At 40.9% G+C, this 23,202-nt stretch overlaps 2 protein-coding genes across 5 annotated transcripts; one reads left to right on the forward strand and one right to left on the reverse strand.

Annotated features, from left to right (window-relative positions):
- Positions 1-5: 5 nt before the first annotated feature.
- LOC117371207 (poly(rC)-binding protein 2-like) lies at positions 6-7,126 on the forward strand. Of its 4 annotated transcripts, none has more exons than XM_033966839.2 (13): positions 6-185; positions 1,286-1,414; positions 1,591-1,614; positions 1,723-1,755; positions 1,855-1,971; positions 2,053-2,184; positions 2,356-2,484; positions 2,572-2,646; positions 3,044-3,085; positions 3,879-3,978; positions 4,066-4,115; positions 4,297-4,466; positions 6,043-7,126. In XM_033966839.2, the coding sequence occupies exons 2-13, from the start codon at positions 1,346-1,348 to the stop codon at positions 6,077-6,079; spliced, it is 978 nt and encodes a 325-aa protein (XP_033822730.1). In that variant the 5' UTR covers positions 6-185; positions 1,286-1,345; the 3' UTR covers positions 6,080-7,126. The 4 variants fall into 4 exon arrangements, with proteins under 4 accessions (XP_033822730.1, XP_033822729.1, XP_033822728.1 ...); XM_033966838.2 differs by having other exon boundaries at positions 11-185; positions 3,906-3,978; positions 4,909-7,126; XM_033966837.2 differs by having other exon boundaries at positions 12-185; positions 4,909-7,126.
- A 6-nt stretch (positions 7,127-7,132) lies between these two features.
- LOC117371200 (mitogen-activated protein kinase kinase kinase 12-like) lies at positions 7,133-20,243 on the reverse strand. Its single transcript, XM_033966830.2, has 14 exons — positions 20,019-20,243; positions 18,220-18,740; positions 15,911-16,094; positions 15,632-15,823; positions 15,404-15,562; positions 13,715-13,873; positions 13,309-13,417; positions 10,455-10,564; positions 10,066-10,182; positions 9,812-9,943; positions 9,009-9,714; positions 8,851-8,918; positions 8,471-8,771; positions 7,133-8,382 (listed from the first exon to the last, which is right to left on the reverse strand). The coding sequence occupies exons 2-14, from the start codon at positions 18,707-18,709 to the stop codon at positions 8,296-8,298; spliced, it is 2,814 nt and encodes a 937-aa protein (XP_033822721.1). The 5' UTR covers positions 18,710-18,740; positions 20,019-20,243; the 3' UTR covers positions 7,133-8,295.
- Between the last annotated feature and the right edge of the window lie 2,959 nt (positions 20,244-23,202).

A 23,202-nucleotide genomic window follows, 5' to 3' on the forward strand; every position in this document is an offset into this window, starting at 1 on the left:
GTGACGGTGGGAGAAGGTCAAAGGTCATGTTTGTGTTGTCTTTGTTGGGAACTCGGTCAGATCTACTCTTCCCACTTCCCCGAGTCCTTTTTAAACTCTCCCCCGGGTCTCTACCCTCCCGAACCTCTCCCCTTTACCCTCACAACCCCATCCCTCCCCCTGGCTCCTGTGGGCGCACATCTCAGGTGAGTTTGAACAGACGTGTGCTGTGTTTTTGTGCGTGGACTTACGATCTACGAAGTAAATGAGCAGCGCGGTGCTAACATGCTAACTGGTTAGCATGCTAACATGCTAACAGGCCGCGCACAAAGCGCGGACTAGCCCAGGTGCTTCAGAAAGACTTATTTACGACGTAGATACAACCACCACCGTATACTCTGCGAATTTACTCACAACTACACACATATAGTAATAATTTAAACTCTGAACAGACGAAGACGTTTAACTACAGAGTTTTAAGACTAAAAGCTACATGCTAGTCATGCTAAGTAGTAGCATGCGCATGCTCCATTCATTTACGTCGCCACGAAAAACCAGAATGCTACAGATTTAATAGAATACAACTCATTAAATACACGCTTAGTTTGCTCACGAGTGTGATTCATTTACAGTCAGATTCATTTAGATTCGTCCTTGATATTCACAAAATACCGCAGAACTTTGTATAATGAGTTCGTAAATCAATGACACGTTGTTGATAAAGTTGACTCAAACTAAATAATGCCATGTTTGTCGTCAGCTTATACACACAGTTTCTGCTAAGTGTGACTGGACAAGCTGTGGAACATACAGGTCAATCTGCTTAAAGTAAAGTCAGAGTAAATCACACTTCTGCATATGTACTGTTCCAGTTTATGTGATGTTACATGTGTGTTATGTATTCACTGAAACGTTTTGTTGTTATATGTGAATAGAGGTGATAAGAGTAGCCCTTAAGTCCAAGAAATGATTCATGTAAGTGCAAAATAGTAACTGGGGAAAGTAAGTGTCATCTCATTCATAATTTAAATTTAAGGTAATCATTAGGACGCAACATCAAATAAAGCTTAATATAAATAAAAGCTTTGTCACATAGACTAACTCGCAGTGGGAAAAGTAACCAAAACCTTTACTCAAGTAAGGCTATTGTTACACTATATTATTCAAGTGGGATTAAAACTACGGTGTCAGAAAATGACTCTGAACAGTACACTTTTTATTTAAAACTCACTGAAGTAAATGTACTAGAGTAAATATAACTGTTCCACCTGCCTCTGATAGTGTGCATGCATGTGTGTCATTTTAGATCCAAGTTGGTGATTTAAGCATCAGACTGCAGGCATACAGCTAAATAACAGTTGCGGTCATGGACTCCGGTGTGATTGAAAGTGGACTGAATGTTACCCTGACCATAAGACTTCTCATGCATGGGAAGGTACAGTAACACAGCAGCGTTTTAGTCCACCTTTTCACTCAGTTTTGACATGTATGTAACAAATGGGTTCAGCTCGAAACTGTTAATCAAATGCAGTTTAAACTTTAATGATGGACATTGAGCCCCTGGTTGGCATTTAATATGACTATTGGTTTTCTTTCTTTTTTTTTCTTCAGGAAGTGGGGAGCATAATTGGAAAGGTAATTATTATTTATTGATGGACTTGATGCAGTACCCCCTGCAGCTCTTATACATTTTTAAATATATATTTTTATATCTCCTCTGTTTGTCCTCTGTTGTTGTTTTAGAAAGGGGAAACTGTAAAGAAGATGAGAGAAGAGGTGAAATGAATAATCTTTCACTTAATGCTTGTCCCTTTGGAGCATTATAGGGATGTTGATATGTGCCCTTAAATAAAAATGTAATATTTTTGGATTTAGAGTGGGGCTCGTATCAATATATCAGAGGGAAATTGTCCCGAGAGGATTACAACACTGGTAGGCCCAACAACAGCCATTTTCAAAGCTTTCTCCATGATTATTGAAAAGCTGGAAGAGGTAAGCATTCTTTAGGTTAATCAAATTCGTGTTCAAATTCTAGTTGACCTATACCTTTGGTTTTGCATTATGCTTTTTCAGGATATAAGTAGCTCAATGACAAATAGCACAGCCACGACCAAACCACCTGTAACACTGCGCATTGTGGTCCCTGCCAGCCAGTGTGGGTCTCTAATAGGTAAAGGAGGCTGCAAGATAAAGGAAATAAGAGAGGTATGTGAAAGGATTTTACTCAATACATTCTGTTTGTACGAAATGTATGTACCAAAACAGAAGTCTCTGGAACATTCACAATAAACTAGTTTATTTATGGAAACACACATTTTTTGTTTATCTCAAGACAATGTCAGTCTTTTGTTTCAATGTATTTTCTGTGCTTTTCAGTCAACTGGAGCTCAGGTACAAGTTGCAGGGGACATGCTTCCAAACTCCACAGAGCGTGCCATCACAATAGCTGGCACTCCCCAATCTATAATTGAGTGTGTGAAGCAGATCTGTGTGGTCATGCTTGAGGTTGGTGGATTTAAATCTTCTATTTACAATCCATTTAAATCTTGACACATGTTTGTATCATATAATATAATTATCCTATTTTTGTAGTCTCCACCAAAGGGGGTTACCATTCCTTATCGACCAAAGCTTTCAGGATCCCCAGTCATCTTTGCGGGTGGACAGGTAACTTTTTGAGAGCCATAAAACACTTTATCTTTATGTATGTTAATGCTTAATGATGGAATTAAATTCTTAACTACAGTAACATGATGCCCTTTTTCGATTTTAGTATTTTATTTACCCCTGTTGCTCTGAGTCTGCCATTTGTACATTGTCCTACTCAGTTGTACTAAAGCAAATGGTCTTTGCTTGTCTTGTCTCCTATTGTTCTTGCATGGTTTCTCTGCTCAGTGCAAACTTGGCATACTACATGTTTGTTTTGTCAACCTACTTCATTAGTGCATTAACGAAAGTGGTTAGGCCCACAAAATGTTTTGCCCTTTTGCCCCTACTTGCGGTGGGATTTAACCACGGCTGTAGACGATTGGCCCATCAAAGTTTGTTTTTCCATTTGTTTCAGGCATATGCTGTCCAAGGACAACACGCAATTCCACAGCCAGATGTAAGTGCAGTAGCTACTATTACATGACCCATGGCCATTGCAAATACCCAAATTATGTGTGCCCTCTTTGATGCTACTTTTAATATACTTTCTATTTTTGGTTGATGGTTACCTTCAAAGCCTGTAGTTTTGCTAAATGAACATAATTTTTTCATTGGCCTTGTTGTTTACTGGTGTTTTTAATTTTTTTTACAACAATCATCCGTGCGCAGTTTAGCCACTAGTGCAGCCTTCTGTGTAGAATGTTCTTTAGTTAATTTTGTTTGCCTCTGTGAGTGTAGTTAATAGAGGAAACATAGGACCTGCAACTTGCAACTCCAATCAAATGGGTTGTTACAGATTTTTCCCAACTGTTTACGCTATGTGCTGGCAGACAAACGTTACGTAGAATATGATAAATGAAAGGTTTGTCTGGCTCTAACCTCTGCTATTTTCTGCTCTGTTAGTTTCCCTGCTCAATCCTTCTGTTGCACATCTTGGGTGTTCTTGTTGAAGTTTGTAACTTGGATATCAATTCATTAATATTACACAGATCTAAAATGTGCATGTTACTGTAACTACTATTGTGAAATAATGATTTACTCTATAAATGTCCGTACTTCAGCAGTCTGTATTGTTTCCTGTCTAACGATACAGTATCTTCTTCAACATATTTAAGCTGTAAACTGAATTTTAATGTTATAAAGTTCAGGCTTTGGGTAGTATTTTGTTTATGTATATTTACAGTGTGTTGTTTGTTTTGTTTTTCCTCTTTTTCTGATATTTCTTTCCCTGCCTCCTCTCTCACTCTCAGTCTTCCTCTGCTGCTATCTCTCCACAGCTCACCAAGCTTCATCAACTTGCTATGCAGCAGAATCCATTCCCCATTGCAACAAACACTACGGGATTTACTGGTATGTAGATGTTCAAATATCACTATATCATTTTTAATCCTGATTTACCTGGAGTGACACGACCTTTACATCTTAATATCGTGCCAGGAATAGATGCTTCTCAAAACACGACCCATGAGATGACCATTCCAAATGACGTAAGGCAATTATATCAATATTTTGCTGAACCAATGACTTTAATTTGATCACATTTTATTCAGCCCTATTTGAAAATGAGATTTTAAAGAAGTTTTGTAAGTTTAAAGTGTGACATGATCATAGGTATTTAATGAAAAGATGCATGTGGTCAGGAGTCTCAGTCTTTTTCTGTTCCTTTAGCTCATTGGATGCATAATCGGTCGCCAGGGCGCTAAAATCAATGAAATTCGGCAAACATCAGGTGCCCAGATTAAGATTGCAAATCCAGTGGATGGTTCAACAGATCGTCAGGTCACCATTACTGGCATCCCAGCGAGCATAAGTCTGGCAAAGTACCTCATTAACGCCAGGTGAGTACAAATGTCCCTATAGTAAATGAATCAAAGATGACTCTTAGAAAAATACATTAAACAGTATGAAATACATTGACACAAATGCCGCCTCCTGGAAAATTGTATCATCAGCTGCCATTGCATTCAGGCTACCCCTTTTATTTTATTTTTTATTAATTTTTTTTACCATAAATATTAGGAACTACTACTGCACAAGCCTCTCTTAAACAATTAAAGGCATTTGTATTAAGAAATATTACAATTCTATTTCACAATTTAATTTATCCCTCCTCATTTTTTAAAACATTTGCCCTATGTTTCGCTCCTATTCCTGAACAGTTTTCTTTCTTTAACCTTTTCCACCTTAACCCCTACACCCACAAAATGCCATTGCTCACCAGCCTGCCCTGTGAACCATCCCGACTGTGTTGTCCCTCTCTCCTTGTCTCTCTCTTCACAGTGTAGAGTCCTCTAAACCTCCTCCCTCCTCCTCCTCCTCCTTGAACCCTGAACAGACCACCTCTGCTACTACTACCACCACCACTACTACCACCACCTCCTCCTCTGCCGCTAGCTCCACCTTGTCCTCTTCCTCCTGTGTGGTGCCCCCTTCAGCCTCCATACCTCTATCCTCCTCTTCCTCCACTGACTCCCTGCTCCCCAGCTCTCCTGCCTGTGTGTCAAGTCTCCTCAGTCTCAAGCCCCTTCCTCTCCTGGCCCTCCATGTTGTCAGCGGCAACAGTAACCCCACGCACCCCGCTCCCTCTGAACCCAAAATGACCCCCGAGCTGAGTTCTAAGTCCAAAAGACGAAGGCTGTCCCCTTATTAATGATGGAAGTATAAGTCATCTACTGTAGGACTGACAGTGCTTTTTAGTTGTCTGCACCAGCTCTGGCTTAAGTTACAGGCTGTGCCACGTGACGCACACTACACACACAACCACACGACGCACACGACCACACGATGCACACAAGCCTCACTCAGCCATAGCAGTTGATGCCTCATTAAATTAGATGTAGCTTAACCTAGCCTGTGTTTAATCTGTATACATTTTTCAGTTACACGTTTAGTTTTGCATGGTTAAATTGACTTGTTTTACTGAATTTACCATTTATATTCGTGCAGCTCTGCTCAGGTAGCGGCTCTTTTAAGATGTCATATTATATTTTTGTGAGAGGGGAAAATAATCACGTTAACTAAACCTATATTATGTCGTTGATTTAAAATGTAGATGTAATCTGCCCTCAGGTACTAAAGCACCGATCACCTTCAGATTTTAAAAAACGAAAATAGTCCTCGATGATGCATTACTTACGCGCTTATCACCCTTTTTATTTTATGTACAAACAAGTATCCAAAACATAATTAACACATAACTCCTATTGCTTAGTTAGGAAGTCTCTGTTCTTTGTATTTCATTGCATGCCCCAGTGTACATCAGGCAAGTCCTCCACCGGTTTACAATTGTTTGGACGAGTTTAGAGTTTCTATTGAATAGCAGTTGTTGTGTAGTAAAAGTATTTGACATCGATAATGTCTCTCTGATTGCATGCCTTATTCTCTCTCCCTCCTTGGTCTCACTTTTGTCTCTAGGCTTTCCTCTGAGGCCACAGGACTGGCAACCAACTGATAAGACACCGTATCTGCACTAAATCTCACTTTTATACTATTGGTTATTGTAGAGCAGTCAATGCAACTATTCAAATTAAGTCTATTATATCATAGCATCTCTTCCTTTTTTAATCATGTCAACTGCCACTGAACTATTTGCATTTTCTATTTATTTAGTTGGATTTCAATGTACAACTCAAAACACAATTGGTGTTCTCAGTTTGAGATCGCCGTTGTTTTTTATTTAAATAGCTTTTCTATTTCTGAATGAATAGTTTGTGATCTCAGTAGGCTTTTAGATATTTTCTGTACATTGTTTTTTTTCTTTTAAGACAAAAAAAATCACTATATAAAAAGAAATTTGTTGTTTTCTGGCTTCAGAATCAGTGATCAGGTCTGTGTTCATACTCTGATCTGGACTTTTCTTTTGTCACATCAGTCTTAGTGCTTGTATGATAGATTTCACTCGTGTCACGGAGAAAATGTTTGTTGTACATGCACTGTCACTGGTTCTATTTAGTTATGGGCAAATGTTACTATAATATGTATACAGATCATTTAAATCTAACACTCACTATAAAATGTCATTATGGATCATTTAAAATGTTTATTGCGCCGCATGTCACACGTGCTCTATGTCATTCCTCTCTTCATCTTGATCATGTGATTATGTTTTGCTTGGAAGGGAGGGTCTGGGGCCTGGCTCTGGGATTTAGACGCAGAGGGGTTCTCCTCACTTTTTTGTAAAGACTGATGTATACTAAAATGTTGAAATATTTGTTTTAAATGGAGGAAATATTTTTTTTAAGTACCAAGGAGAGTTTCTCCTAGACACTGACTGATCCGGCTCTTCTGCAATGTAGCTGAGGTCATAAATGCTCTGGAAGAAGACAGTAAGAGTTGAGCCAACACTGGCTCCTGGTCTGTGCTTTGCTAAACTCAAAACTATTGTGTGTTTTATTTACAGGAAAGCACGACGGTGCACGTTTTTTGAGACTGTAGATTTGGTTGCCACAGCATTGTTTAAAAAAATACAGAAATAAAGACATGAAATGCTCAAACCAAAGTGCTTTGTGTATTGGGGAAGGGTTTAATAATATTTTTATTCACTGTATTATACATTTCATTTATGCATTAAAAAGCAGTCAGTTCATACATTAATTTACATTCATGGGGAGTCAGTTACTTGGTGCAGACACTAGAGGGCAGTAGTATGTTTTTTGGCAACATGTTCTTCAGGTTTAGTCCATCAATCAGGTAAAATTCAGCTGCTTTTTTTTTTTAGCTTTTGAGCTCAGTGGACTCCATCATTTGCACAAACAAAAACCTGTTTTAGAGTTGAGTTTTGTTTCATCAGTTCTGAGGACTGAAGTGTCATGTACGTCTGAGAGGGGATGAAAAATACCAAAAATATACTCATTGTGGAGAAGCAGTGACAGTATTAATAACAATACCATCACTGTTAAAGCTACAGCGTTGATCCTTATGGCGCCTTCTCCACGTCTCATTTCTGCCAAAACAAATCCCTTGAACACAGACCAGCACAAAACCAGCCTCTGCATGAAACGGACGACAGAATTACAGTAGTAAACGTATTGCTTTGTTGCATTCTTGAACTATATTTTCGTTTCCAAGCTCAGATAATAACAGCAGGTACAAAGTTACATTCTAAACCAGCGTAAAAGAACATCTATTGCCACTTAATAATGATAAAAATCAGCACCAGTATACAATCTCACATTTTAGAAAATTTGTTCTATTTTACAACATGACATGATATTTACAACAACTTACAAACTGGTAAAAGTGGCAATGTTTTTTATGAATGTAATAAATAAAATCGTAAAAAATGTAAACATCAAATTGATCAATAATTTACTGTAAAGCGAAACATAAATATATCCGTACATAATAACAAAAAATATCACTTTTGTTTAATAAATTAAGTGCAACAAGCATTTGTCCACACTGACTCTAAAGTAAACCCTGATATTTGTCATGTTTCAGATAAATTAAAACACTAAAAGTCACACGTTGATGTAAAATGGGCAGCTTCGTGTTGTCGGATGTGGCGGAGGATCGTTCCAAAGCTTCTGTGTGTGCCAAATGTTCAAGACACTTCATCTTTTGTTCTTTTGGCCATGAAATATCATATGGTCTGATATTCCCGCTGACTGTCTGTGTGCGTATCGTTGTGTGACCTGATGAGACGTTTAAAGGCCAGAATGCTGCTGTTCACCAGTTGTTTGGAGGCGGACCTGGGTCTCCACTGCAGGAGTGGTCCAGCTCAGTACTGTCACAATCAGAGTCATCGTAAAGGCCCTGGGAAGACAAAGACGCCACAGTAATGAAACCGTTTTGTATCATTATTATAAAGTCGTGTTTGTGTTTTGTATCCGTGTCTTCTTACCTCATAGTTAAGGTCGTTTGAAGCGAGCTGGCTCTTGACTCGTCTGAGGATGGCCTCTTTCTCTGACAGTCCATCGGAGCCCAGTTGTGTCGGGTCAGACGGGTCGGCGGGGATCTCGGAGCCTTGAGACAGAAGGTCATCACTTTTGTCGTCCAGGCGCTCGTCGGTGTTGGTGCTGACCACATCTGGAGTGCCGCTGTGGGAGTGGTCCGTGGTGTTCCCCTCTTCTCCGTCTGACACTGATAAGTTCTCTGAGCTGAACGTGGAGAGGGACTGGCACTTGGTCATGCTCATAGTGCATCTGTAAACACGTGCACGGACAGTGTAAATATGAGCTTTCACTTTCAAATTAATTACAAATGTGAATATAAATGATTTACCGTCTCCTTGGCAGCTCCACCTCACTGTCCACTTCACCCTCCTCTTCTTCTGACGACAAGCCACGTCTCTGTAATAAACATGGACGACTTTATGTAGTTACGACCTGTGACAAACACTGGAGTTAATTTTAAAGCTGTCGTGTCCGTTAAGTTCTCACCTGACTGCGTGTGACTGCAGCTCTGTACAGAAGAGCTGAGGGTGTGAGCCTCTGACTCCTCGGAGAGCGTGTGATCACGGTCCCCTCCTCTTTATCGTCACCGTCATGAGGAACCCGCGTGCTGCCCAGCACCGAGCCCCTCCCAGCGGCAGCCCCCCTGCCGCAGGGAGAGTCAGGACTGCTGGAAAAAGGTATGGACGCTGCGTCTTCACTTGGCGTGTCACTGCGTGGAGGTGTTTCTACTAAATCATCAGTCCGTACTCCCACATCCACCCTCACCTCCTGCCCTTCAGTCCGACTCTCCTCCAGCCCAGAGGCGCTCTGACTGCCCGCTCTGTCCAGTCCGGTCTTCAGCTGGCCTTTTCTCCTCCCCTCAGCCTCCAGAGTGGTGGAGATAAGGTCAGGGCTGGAGGAGGACATTTTCTTGAGCAGAAGGTCATGTTGGAGTCCTTTGAGGGCGGCACTACGATCCAAAAGCTGTTTGCTGCTGGGTACTGAGCAGGTCGCATTGACCATGGCTAAAGAGGAGGACAGTGTCGCCTTCAGCTGAGCCAAATCCCCACTACTGCCTTTACCGGCCTTTCTGTAGCGAGGTTTGCCCCTGCGAGACCTTCCAGGTGATGTTGAGCCTTTATTGGGGATAGTGACTTGGGTAATAGATGAGTCCAGTTTGGGAAGGATGACTTCAGATTTCAGTAAGTCAGGCCTGGAAGGGAACAGCAAAATTCTTGGTTACTCTGATTAGTGATACAAAAGAACCTTAGGATATCAGAATAAAAGACATAATGACACAAGTGGCTCACCTCTTGCTGTGGGACGGCAGTTTCTGAGGTACATTTCGTTTCTTCATGAGTTTCTCCATTGAGTTTGATGAGGCAGATTGTCTGTGGTGTTTGAAGCAGCCTGGATACTTCTTGTCCAGAGACTGCTCCCTCCTGATATTAACATAAAAACAATGTACTTTAACAATTCTAACAAACCTCCTGTATCACGACAAAGATAATAACAGTATCATAATAGTGTAATGACACGTGTACTGCAGTATCTCTTCACTTACTTGAGGAGTTCCTTCTCCTTGATCTCCAGCTGCAGCATGATGGCATTTAGCTCCATGTACAAGTTGTTGGCTCGCTCCAGTTTTCTCTCGTAATGTTCTCGGATGTCAAGGGCATGTCTGAAACGCAGGGGTGAAAAATGATTTGTTTATTTTCTTTCATAAAGGATAAAAAGGCTAAACTAAACCAAGAACAAGTCGTATTCATCTGTTTGGATTTAGTATGTTACTTCTTATTGTATCATGTTGTGTTATAATATTTTTTTTTTTACTAGTTTATGTAAATTTGTTTTATTTTCAGTTTTCAGTTCTTTGTACTGTGCTCATGTGGTTGTGCAGCTGTTCTACAAGTGACATAATTGCATTTTTAACCGGTTTAAACAGAAAAATACCTGAGTTCTTCCCTGCGACGTTTGATCAGCTCCTCGTCGAGTCTGTGGAGACACGTCCCTTCAGATTTGATCTGTTCAAAGTGGTGCCTGACCTCGTCCCTCCACTCCACCTAAACCAAGACACAGACAAAGCAACACTCTGGTCAACACAGCACACAAATCACTCTGATTACACACACAAGTACAAGATACTTCTAAATCATCATTTCATCTTTGCTTTTTGTCTGTTTCTCTTCACAGTCACTGAGATCAGACTCATTTGGTTTAATTTTCAAGATGAATACTCCTTAAACCCATTGACAAACATCGAGGCTTACAATTAATGCTTAAAAAAAACAGAATAATTAATTAATCGTCATAAATTAATTAATTACATTCTGCTGGGAACATTGCTTTTAAACAGGACTTTGTCTAATAATAATCTGTGTATTTTTTCCCATGACTTAACAATAAACAATACTGTAGTTTAAAGCCGTGATTTATTATTAAAATTCAAATAATTGTGATCAGGTTTTATTTTCCAAGCAGCTTATTAGCATCGGTTTTATAAATAATTGTTACTTAAAACATCTCCAGTTGTGCGTCATCCTACAAACTGAAAAAAGTCTTAACTGCACTCATGAGATGAGCGATGGTTTGTCCCAGTGATGTGGAAACCATTTAGCCTCAGAAACTAATCAATACAAAAAAAAAAACATGAGCAGCGTGACAGGAGCGCACACACATACAGCGCACACAAAAATACAGCACACACAAAAATGCAGCACACACAAAAATGCAGCGTGAGTGTTTTGTGGCACAGTGGAGCATGACATCTGATACCTGTCACACAGAAGGACAAAGGCAGTCAAATGTGTGTGTATGTGTGTGTGTGTATGTGCGTGTGTATGTGCGTGTAGGGGTGTGTATGTGTGTGTTTTTGTATGTGTATGTGTCTGTATGTGCGTGTGTGAGCTGTGTATGTGCATGTATATGCATGTGTCTGTATGTGTGTGTATGTGTGTGTATGTGTATGTGTCTGTATGTGTGTGTATATGCGTGTATAGGGGTGTGTCTGTGTGTGTATGTGTTTGTATGTGTCTGTATGTGTGTGTGTCTGTGTGTGTATGTGTCTGTATGTGTGTGTGTCTGTGTGTGTATGTGTCTGTATGTGTGTGTATGTGTCTGTATGTGTGTGTATGTGTCTGTATGTGTGTGTATGTGTCTGTATGTGTGTGTATGTGTCTGTATGTGCGTGTGTGAGCCGTGTATGTGTGTGTATGTGCGTGTATGTGTGTGTATGTGTCTGTATGTGTCTGTATGTGTCTGTATGTGCGTATATGTGTGTGTGTATGTGCGTATGTGAGCCGTGGTTTTATTAAGCTAATGGACTCGGGGAGTGTGTGCACTCTGGTGAGTATCCAATCCCAGGCCGCCCCCCCCCCTCTCTCTCTTTTTGCTTTCTGCCATTAGAGGAATCAATACTCTCCAACAGCAAATACTCCAAACGTCACAAGGAAAAAAAAATCCATTATGGGGCAGTGGCTTTGAGAACTGGGAAGATTTCAAAGAGGAAAGACTAAGAAATATACTGTATATAGGAACAAAAGACGGAAGTGTAGATATAAAATGTATTCTTAATTGTGTGTGTGTGTGTGTGTTTATAAATCGTCCATGCTGGTTTTATAAGTGGATTTGTTGTTTTATACGGCAGAGTAAACCTGTCACACTTCCCCAAAAAGAAAAAAAAACATCCATTATGGGGCAGTGGCTATGAAAACTGGGAAGATTTCAAAGAGGAAAGACTGAGGATTATATAGAACCAAAGGACATACGTGTAGATGAGATGTGAATGTAAAATGTTTTCTTAATTGTGTGTGTGTGTGTTGTTTTATACAGCAGAGTAAACCTGTAAAAAGAAAAAAACATCCATTATGGGACAGTGGCTACGAATAGTTGGAAGATTTCAAAGAGAAAAGGCTCATTTTACATCATTTTACATATGACCAATGGACATAAGTGTAGATGTAAAATGTTTTCTTAATTGTGTGTGTTTATAAATCGTCTGTGCTGGTTTTATAAATGGATTCGTCATTTTATACGGCAGAGTAAACCTGTCATACTTCCCCAGAAATGAAAAAAAAATCCATTATGGGGCAGTGGTTAAAAATACTGGACAGATTTCAAAGAGAAACACACAGCGCCAAAAGATAAGACAGTGTATGTGAGATGAGAATGTAAAATATTTTCTTAATTATCTGTGTGTATAAACGACCCATGCCGGCGTTATAAATGGATTCGTCATTTCATACGGCTGAGTAAACCTGCCACGCTTCCCCACATCAATACTTTTTATGTGTCCTTCAGCTGCTCAGGGGTGAGGAGGTCTGTTTTGTCTTTCTTCCCAACCCCCATCCAATTAAAGTGCGGCATTCTCCACACCCCGCTCCACCAACCTTCCCAATCACGCCTCGATATGACGGAGGTGGAAATGGGGCTCGCCTTTGACCAGAAATCACTATTTTAGTTTGACGGGCTGGTGCGATCGAGGAAGCGGCAGTAATGTGTTGTGATTGAAAGGACAGGTGTTATTAGTGAGCTCCCAGCGGCTCCGGGGGCCACCGCACAACTGCACGGTGCACGCAGTCACAGTGAGATGACGACAAAATGACTAAACGTGCAGCTGCGAGACACAATGTTAGCGTATATTCATCCATCAAAGTGACGGTTGTGACTATATTTCTCCGCGAAACACACGTTAATCACCACCTGACGACACGAGATAGATTCAAACCCTTTTCACGCATGTCTCTAAACTCCTTTGAGTACGATACGCGCCTCAAATATCTCCTCAACGCAACGCACAAACATGTACCTGTGACTGAAAATAGGTTTCCTGCGGGGTCGATAAGATGTCTGCAGACGCAATGTCCAGATGCAAAAGAATCTGACGAAACGACGGCCTGTTTCTCGGCTTGCAGTTCCTGTAAAGAAACCAGAAATACATCAGTTTGGCGCGTAATGTTTGAGTTTTATTTGTCAAGTCACGCTCCTGAATAAATAACATTGCAAAAAAATTTAACACGCATGTTTTCTTGGTGAAAATATCGTTAACTTGAAGAGAAAAAAGTATCATTTCTTATCTATTTCAAGGACAACTGATGCAAATAATCAATACTGTGCGATCACATATGTACAGACTGGCTAATCCTGTGTTTTTTTGTTGTGATAGTATAGCACAAATCGCACTATACACACACTCCCCCTCCCCATCTGCTCACCAGCACTGCCTCAGGAGGAGCTTAAAGCTGTCAGGGCAGCTATCAGGTACAGGCAGCTGCAGACTGTTGTTGCCCACCCCCCAGATGATGGCCGAAGAGTCCACGTCCTTATAGGGCACCTCTCCCGTTAACATCTCCCACAGCACGACTCCGAACGACCTGTGGAGAGAGGACACGCGCCCGGTCACGCTCGTATGAAGACGACAGATCAAAAGCCCTGCTCGGAAATGCCACGCTTTCATGTTTCAGAGAGATACAGTCGATTATATCCATCCTCACAGTCATTTAAACCTTTAAGAACACAGTAAACCTCCATCGTATGAACTCAAAGCGTCCCGAAACTCGACAACTCATAATAAAACGTGCTTTATGTACTTCTACTCATGCTTGTGTAGCTCTAGAGTCAGCCGTTCCTCACATCTCTGTCGTGTCTGTGCAAACCCGCGGGAAGGTAACCAAGGAAAATGTAGCTACGCCTCGTGATTTCCATAGCTACAATTTACAGTATCCACGGTGAAACTTCACTGCGTCACACGGGCGTTTTAGGACGTGTGCAGGTTTTGTTTACATGCTATTTTTGAGACACTGTGTCGTACATTTGTGCATAAGTGATGGATATTACACAAAAAAGAACATACTTAGACACAGTTTGTTTGTATTTTTAGGCTGTTTTTTGGCTGTTTCTTCGCTGTAAATTAAAATGAACACTTAATATTCTCCCTCAAGTTCAAGATTTCTTTTAATATTGTACAAATCTGATTGTTTAGTCCTTTAGCAAAAGACGAAGTGAGAGACAAATTGTTGCAGGAGTGAAGACGTTTTGCTGCTCATTAAGACAGATATTGCACAAAAAAGAACATACTTAGACACAGTTTGTTTGTGTTTTTAGGCTGTTTTTTGGCTGTTTCTTCGCTGTAAATTAAAATTAACACTTAATATTCTCCCTCAAGTTCAAGATTTCTTTTAATATTGTACAAATCTGATTGTTTAGTCCTTTAGCAAAAGACGAAGTGAGAGACAAATTGTTGTAGGAGTGAAGACGTTTCGCTGCTCGGACGAGCAGCGAAACGTCTTCACTCCTACAACAATTTGTCCTGGACGACTGAGCGATCACACAGACATTTCGTCCCTTCGTTAGCAGCACAAACGCACAGAGAAACCCTCCTCTTGCGTGTTCCTTATACATCAGTAGTAATTCTATTCTCACTTCTAAGCTAATGCACCACTGGCCTCAAGCCAAACCATCCTTGGGCTTGGAAGGTTATTGCAGCCCCTCTTGAGCACTGCAGCATCTGGCAAATCAATTATTAAATTACCCAGCGTTCCTTTCAGGACATAGAGGAAGAGTGATGATGAAGACTATAGAGTAAGAAAGAGAAGGGGAGATAGAGCGGTGGCTGTTCTGCACAAGTCATCTGATACGGCGGAGAACCTACCCAATGTCATGTAATCAGATATTGCACAATACGAATATAGATTTTTAAAAACCCTCTGCTCAGGGCTGGAGTAGGCGTCTTGCTGCTGAAATCCAAAATAAAATGTTGAGAAAATGACTCAAAATACACTATAAATATAAAAGTATCTGGAGCTGCCCTGTGTATCTGTGGATATCTGCACATGTACTACAGTAGGTTTATGAAAAAGACCAATACGGGCTAAAAATATCCCAACAAACGCGGCGTTTCTTACCATATATCGACTTTCTCAGAGACAGGTTCGTTGCGTATGACCTCAGGAGCCATCCAGGCCACCGTCCCCGCGAAGGACATCTTGGTGCTCTTGTCGCTAAGTTCTTTGGACGTCCCGAAGTCGGAGATCTTCACAGCGTCGTCGTAGGTTATCAGCATACTACAAACACACGTATTTACTACATTATCAGCCTCAATAATCTACTTTTTGACACTTTTAAAGCCTTACTTTGGCGACTTGAGGTCTCGGTGGATGATTTTGTGCAGGTGGAGGTAGTTCATGCCCCCTGCGATTCCCATGGCCCAGTCCATGAGCAGAGACGGGTGGATTTTTCTTCCTGCTCGTAACACCTCGTACAGCTGGCCTTGCGCGCAGTATTCCATAATGATGCAGTAACATGGAGCTTGAGTGCAGATCCCCCTGAAGTGTTAACGAAACGATTAGAGCAATAAAACACTTTCATGCAGTTTAAACCAAAAAAAGATGAGTTAATACAACAGTTCGTACTTGAAAGTGATGATGTTGGGATGCTTGAGTTTGCGTAGATGCTTGATATCCGTCTCTTTAATGTTCCTCACTTTTTTGACCGCTACTTCCTGTCCGTGCAGTTTGCCGAGGAAAACGGCACCTTGGGCTCCACTGCCGACCCACTGAAGGTCTGAGATCTCCTCAAACGGGACCTCCCAAGCTTCTGAGGGAAAGAAAACACCAGGACAACATTAAGTAACTGTGTATGAACGGTTATGAGAGCGTGAGCAGATAAGAGCATGTGGTTTTGAGTATTTGTTTTACTTAAAGACAATTTTATGAAAATTTTTGTCTTTGTTTTAAGCATTTTTGACCTGGTTAGTCTCATTTTAAACCATTATAGCCCTAATTTGGACCTGCTATAATCCATATTTAGCTCAAAAATGTCATAACTTAACAATTATTTTTGTTTCCTTATCTATGGTCAGAACAAAGCCCCTATTCTTATTAAATCCATGATAATTTTGCGCAGTTATGTGTTCTAATTAAAGTAATAATAATATAAATCGTATTAATAACTCTAAATTATCATAAAGATAACAACAAAACACAAACTAATGCCTTGTGTTAGTATTAAAACTGCAGCTGAAGTCTCCAAATGACCCAACTGTTGTGGAAATGTAAAGAAAACACAGTGTTTTGTCGCCTCTTTCAGTCGTTTCTTGTTGAGTATTTGGACCCCTCCTCAAATGAAGCACTCAGGATATACAGTCACACGGACGGGGAACTCTAATCTCTTGCGGCTAATTCTCTCTCAGCCCCTCAAATCCTACTTAGTGCCTTTGTGTGGGGGGGCGCCGTGTAACAGGGGTCCAGCGCTGGAGAGGGGGGTCAGGACAGAGCTGGGATTTGAGGGATTGACGCAGCCGCTCGGCCAATAGGAGCGCAGAGAAGCTCGTGACGATAGCAACTGTAAATGTGTGCGTGAGAAGGGGAGAAAAAGGCTGGAGGGGATTCCCAAAGGGTCAAAGCCGCGTCCATGTGGCTGGAGACAGACTGTTAATATAAAGGGAAATATACAGCCCTGCTCTACTGCTGCTCCTCACCCCAGGACACGACGAGAGCCCACGCCATTTGTCACATTAATAAGCTCCTAATAAATGATTGATAACGTCCTGTGATTGATTGCGAAGCTTTGTGCGTGAAATATCCAACGTCAAATGTGAAATAAGACACTGAAAATCAAAAATACAAAGCTGACGTCGTGATGGTTTTGTGTATTTTTCAACCGGTTGTTTCTAAACGGTCTAAAAGCTGACAATCAAGAGGCTTTTATATTTATGTTCTACAATATCCGGCGCGCTTCTGTCATGTGTCCTTGTGGCGCAGATGGGCTGGCGGAGATAAGGGCACGGAAGAAAAATGGACACAATGAGACAGAACACAGTTGAGAAGAGATGTTAAACTGTCACAACAGCTCACACTATTCGCCGTAATAAATGTTGTCACGGTAAAATGATGCTTAATACAAATTGGTGCTTGAATGTGTGTGTGTGTGTGTGTGTGTGTCAGGTTTTGCGTTAATAGAGATGAGAGGCACAGGGTCAGAACGTGGACATGCATAATTCATGAGGCAGATTTGGCAGGGAGAGTCCCAAGGGAGCACCGCACTATTGTAGTAGCTGCAGACATAAACAACCCGGCGTCACGGGGAGCTGGTTGGATTGCGGGGGTGGCAGTAATGCTAGAGAGGAGTGGGTGGAAAAAAAAAAAGAAGAGATGTGAGGAGGAGGAGGAAGAGGAGGACGAGGAGGAGGAGGAGGAGGGGGGCTAATATCAGGGGAACAACCACGAAGCCTTTTGCAGCTTTGATAGTGTCTCACTGGCTGCGTTTTACCACACGTCAACGAAGGGTTTGTTTACTACGAGTCGCCATCGTTAAGTGTTTGGTGTAATTTAACTGGTTCATGTCATTATGAGATTTGCATTTCAAAGCTCGTGATGGGTTTGTAATGAGCGTACGTGTGCACAGTATGCAGAAATATCAAAATCAACTGTTTTATGATATGATTTTTATGATGGTTTTTTGAGATTATAGGAAAAAAAAACAAGGTATTTGTTGTTAGTTTGAGCTTTTTAAATGTGAAACTAATACAGTGAGAGCAATAAATGACATATTTAGTGTTTTGGTTTGGGAAAAAGTCAAGATACTGGCATCTATCAGGCCTATTTTTGAGAATTGATAGCTGAGTTTTGTAGTTCAAATAGAAAATGCTCCCAATATAGAACAGATTGATGAATATAGAAAGTAAACCATAAATTAATAAATATTCATATCAGTAACTTACCATCCAGATCATGTTTGTGTTCTGTGGAGTAAGCTTTGCCAATCATAGTCCAGACCGGTCTCAGACACCCAAAGAGCCCCTCCAGGAAGCCCCCGCCCCCTCCAGTCGACTGACACTGCAGCCTGGCCCCGTCCCCCGGGCTCCTGACCATAGTACAGTCCATGTCCCGCTCCTCTCCCTCGGTCCTGCAGGGACTCCCGTCGTGCTCGTGAAGTTTCAAAACACTGTTGGCAAAGTGCTCTTGTTGTTCCTCATTTGGAGAGTGATTATGTCCGACGGTCTGTCCCTCACCCCCTCCTCCCTGCTCCACCACACTCCCCGTGTCTATGGACAGGACGTTACGGAGGACACACTGGGTCGGGGTTAGGTCCATTTCTGGGGTGCACGGCGTCTCGGCATCCAGACGGCGAAAGGACGGAGGGTCTGACAGAGGCGAGTTGAAGCCGGACAGAGAAGGAGAAGGTGCGCGCTGCTCGTGAAGGAGCGCCATGACAGTCTGTGCTCATCCAATCAGCCTGAAACTGAGGGCAGAGGATGGAAGAGGAAATGGTTAAAGCCAAATCTAATTTCAAATGATTTCTGTTCCACTGGGAGCTACTAATGTAATAAAAGCTAAGTTTGGAATCAATATTTTAGGGTATATAGCACCTTCCACGGTTGATTATTTAAGGCCATAATGAGAATAAATAAAAGACATTAAGTCTTTTTGTAGAAATGATAAACTAACAATACTCCAATAACTAACTGTATCTGAAAGAGGCTTATATTTGTTCAAAAAGACTTCAAAACAGTGCACAAATAGGCTCTTTAGTCTTTAGTTTGTTTGCTAAGTAAATATATCCAGACCAGGTGTGAGGAAAAGTGCCTCATTTCTTCTTTTGAATCAGGTGTTCCCTGCTGAGTGACACAAGCTTCTTGAAGCAGAACAGCCTTGACTTAATGAAACACTATTTAAATGTGCCAGAGCTGCACATCACACACATGTGAATATTGTCACAAACAAGATGTGGATCCTATTAGTTTGGTTCCATTTTCAAATCCTTGTGAGAATGTTTCAGTGGGCCCCAAAAAACAGAGTGTTTTGAAAGTGGCACAAATGTTAAAACAGGCAAAGTTAAAACAGGCAAAGTTAAAACAGGCAAAGTTAAAACAGGCAAAGTGTGCTACTTAACTCTGATATGTAAGAACTGGAACTAAATAATCAACAATGACTATAATAATAAAGGCCAGGACATATGGACATTTGAATCTGCAGAGCCTGGAGGTTAACCTAAAGATAATATGAGGCTGGTATAAACATTTCCCAATAACTTATTTTAATTATATACAGCACAATGCTAATGACATCTGGGCTTATGACTGTGTCTTTTTATGGCTAAAACGGACAGGCCCAAACCAGCAGAGAGTCTGTCCATTAAACTAGGCTCATTATGAGACAGAAAAGCAAAGAAATAAGACGCATCTGCAAAGAAATAAAAGGCATCTGCAAATAAATCAGACACATCTGCTGTGGAGCATCATCATTCACATTTGAGTGGTTGTGCTCAGTGTTTGGAGGAGGCATCAGCTGGGCTGTGCTTGGTTACAGGCCACTGCATTGTGGATGTAGGAGGTAAAAGAGGAGGGTTTGGACGCGTTCATCATCTCATTCTCTCCCTTTACTCCATCAAAAGGCCCAATGACTGTGACCAGCAGCGACTGAAGACTAAAGCACGAGAATCTGCAGTGAAACGTGATGTAGATGTCGAGGTTGGAGGAGGACGACACTTAAACTGACATGAGAAAATACCGTGTCCTACCTTAAAGCTGACAGTCCATTTGGGGCGATGGAAATGAACCAAACCGAGCGAGAGCGAAGCGAGGAGAGATCCTGTCCTTAAATCCTTAAATTATCCACACTGTTCACCAAAAACAAACACTTCAGCAATAAATACGCCTCATTCCACTCCGATATTAGCTGTAAATGCTGCTGCACCGCCCCTGTTTTCCATTCTCCACTGACACCGCGTTGTGCGCACGCTCCAGCATTTATACGCCTGTCTCACCGATAGTAAACAGCAGAGAGGAGAGAGGGATGGAGAGAGAGGCTGGAGAGAGGGATGCAGAGCAGGGAGGGATGCAGCGCGAGCTCTGGTCCAATCACAGCGCGGGTTTGTGGTGATGCGCGCGTTTGGAGAGGGGTGGCACAACAGGCAGGTAAAAATAATGCTTTACGCGCAAAATGTGGAGCTGAACTTTTACGCGCGGGAGGGAGGGGGGGTCAGCTGGAATGAGAGGCTCTAGAAATGATGTCATCCCTCGGGCCTGCAGTAGTTGACAGGACAGAGCCATGTAAATCCTCTCCAAACCTATTAACGCGCCTGTACGTGGAGCGGGACTGGTGCGTAAAGCTGCGCCTGTCCCGTCTGGCACACCCACCAACTCCTTGTTATATTTCAATCTCCACTGACCCAGATAGTTGTAGTGGGACATGAGACCTAAATGGGACTTTCCTCAGGCGTAAGTTACTTCCCTCTGCGACTTCAATTAACCTGAATCAATGAAATCTTCAAATCTGTCACGTTAACACATCTATATCACAAATAACTTCATGTAGGTGGAGTTAATCACAGTCCCTCCTCTACAAAACCCGTATAACAGTGACATAATAGATAAATGTGATTGTGTTTGAGTGAGAAAAGCAGCAGCTCTTGAGGTCTGTGTGAACAAGGACCGTTTTGCCAGGGCAGTAATGGGCCCATGTGAGTCTAAGGAGCAGCTGAGCCCTGTGTATTTGCAGAAACAGTGTGAACGATTGTCTCGCCATGACCCTTTTTTGAGTGCCAAATCTAAATCCAGTCTTTATCTCCCAGATTATCTCCCATGTTGGATTTAAACCCTTAACAATGACCTCATCCTGCTAACAGAGGGCAGCAGACACTGAACACATTGTGCACAAAAACACCGAGGCCCTGCTTCTTTTTGTGTCTTTGAAATTAAAGAATCATATTCAGGAAACATCTGCCACTCCAAGATTAACACAACAGAAAAATGTGTTACTTAAATGTTCTGTAGTGTGAGGTTCAGCTTGTGTAAGTGTAATTATGTTTATTTATTATTTAAATGAATAATTTCTTGAAATATATGTTATATAAGTGGATTACGTAATGCAATTATGAAGTTGTAATTATGTTGTTCAAACTCTTGGTGCATCTTTAATGAACAGAAACCTACTTTATCTGTCAGAAAGTATTTTATTTATTTTTCAATAATTAATAAGTACACATGGGAAATGATGAACACTGCAATTATATTATTATTATTATTATTATTATTATTATTATTATTATTATTATTATTATTATTATTATTATTATTATTATTATTATTATTATTACTATCCATCCATTTTCTTCCACTTATCTGGGGAGAAAGGTATTATTATTATTATTATTATTAATTTATTTATTTTTCATTATTATTATTATTATTATTATTATTATTATTATTATTATTATTATTATTATTATTATTATTATTATTATTAATTTATTTATTTTTCATTATTATTATTATTATTATTATTATTATTATTATTATTATTATTATTATTACTATCCATCCATTTTCTTCCACTTATCTGGGGAGAAAGGTATTATTATTATTATTATTATTATTATTATTATTATTATTATTATTATTATTATTATTATTATTATTATTATTTATTTTTCATTATTATTATTATTATTATTATTATTATTATTATTATTATTTTCCTTCACATTTTAATACATATTTATTTAAAAATCCCCAAAATATGTGATTTCTGAATTGCTTTTGCTTTAGACACAGTTGATTATTTATTTACATCTATGTCTGTAGGTTTGACACATGGACAGAGAAACAACAACAGACTCATATTCACCTAATTTACAGTTTAAGACAACAAAAGCACCTGAGCAGAAAGTACCTCTGTCAAAACAGTAAGTAACACAAAAACTCTAAATCTAAAATACTCAGAGTTCAAAGTTCAAATAAAATAACTCCAGCTGTTGATATTTATGAATATTAAATGGTTCATATCACATCATTTGCTTTTAGACTTTGATGAGCTGTTTGCTTTGTCTTCAGGCGGACGACGGACGACGGACAAACACTGTCCAGATCAACGCGTTTCTAGAGGGAAAAATCCTGAAAAGCCTGCGGAGCTACATATGTGTGTGTATGTGCTCTGGAATAAGCATGTCGTGTGGTGAGTACGGCGAATGGGGATGGAGCCAGGAGTCACAGATTGCCTCAGTCAAAGGTGGAAGTGGTTGGCGTTTGTCCTTGGATGCAGGGGGTGGGGGTAGCGGAGGTGTAGGAGCTGCCTGTTTATGGATCTGCATCATGAGGCCCTCACGCCCGGATGAAAAAGGTGACCAATCCACTCGAGAAGCACTTATTATTCTCACTTAAAGCTGCACAAAAAACAAGACGTTCTCCTGGATATCTCCCTGTATCTCCATAGAACACAAGACATCATGTCATCAGTCAGCTCGCCATCACCGCCGCCCTCATCAATATGCAACATCAACGCGCTCATTAAGTTTGGCGCCGAGCAGAAGGGGCAGTCGGACGAAGGGGAAGAGGGAATCTCCATTTCAGGATGATCTCACCTCCTGTCCACGGCCCCGGATGAACGTTTTTCATTCATAAAGTTGAGAGGCGTTCACATACGAGACATAAAGACCACACACACACACACACACAGACACACACGCACGCACACACAGAGGTCAGACAGGCCCGTCCCCGTGGAATTCAGAGGAAACAATTGAGCAATGAGAAAATATTCAGGTGAGATCACTGCCAGGATCAAGGCGGGTATTTGTGTTTCAAGTCGTAGAGATTGACCTCGCACAGGTTACGTCACACAGGAAAAACTGAGGAATGTACTTTTATGCTTAATTAGCTTTAGATGCTCAGAAACCGCTTCACACGAGCTCTAACACATTCTGA

The sequence above is a fragment of the Periophthalmus magnuspinnatus genome, chromosome 5, assembly GCF_009829125.3.
Source record: "Periophthalmus magnuspinnatus isolate fPerMag1 chromosome 5, fPerMag1.2.pri, whole genome shotgun sequence".
In the NCBI taxonomy this organism is placed as follows: domain Eukaryota; kingdom Metazoa; phylum Chordata; class Actinopteri; order Gobiiformes; family Gobiidae; genus Periophthalmus; species Periophthalmus magnuspinnatus.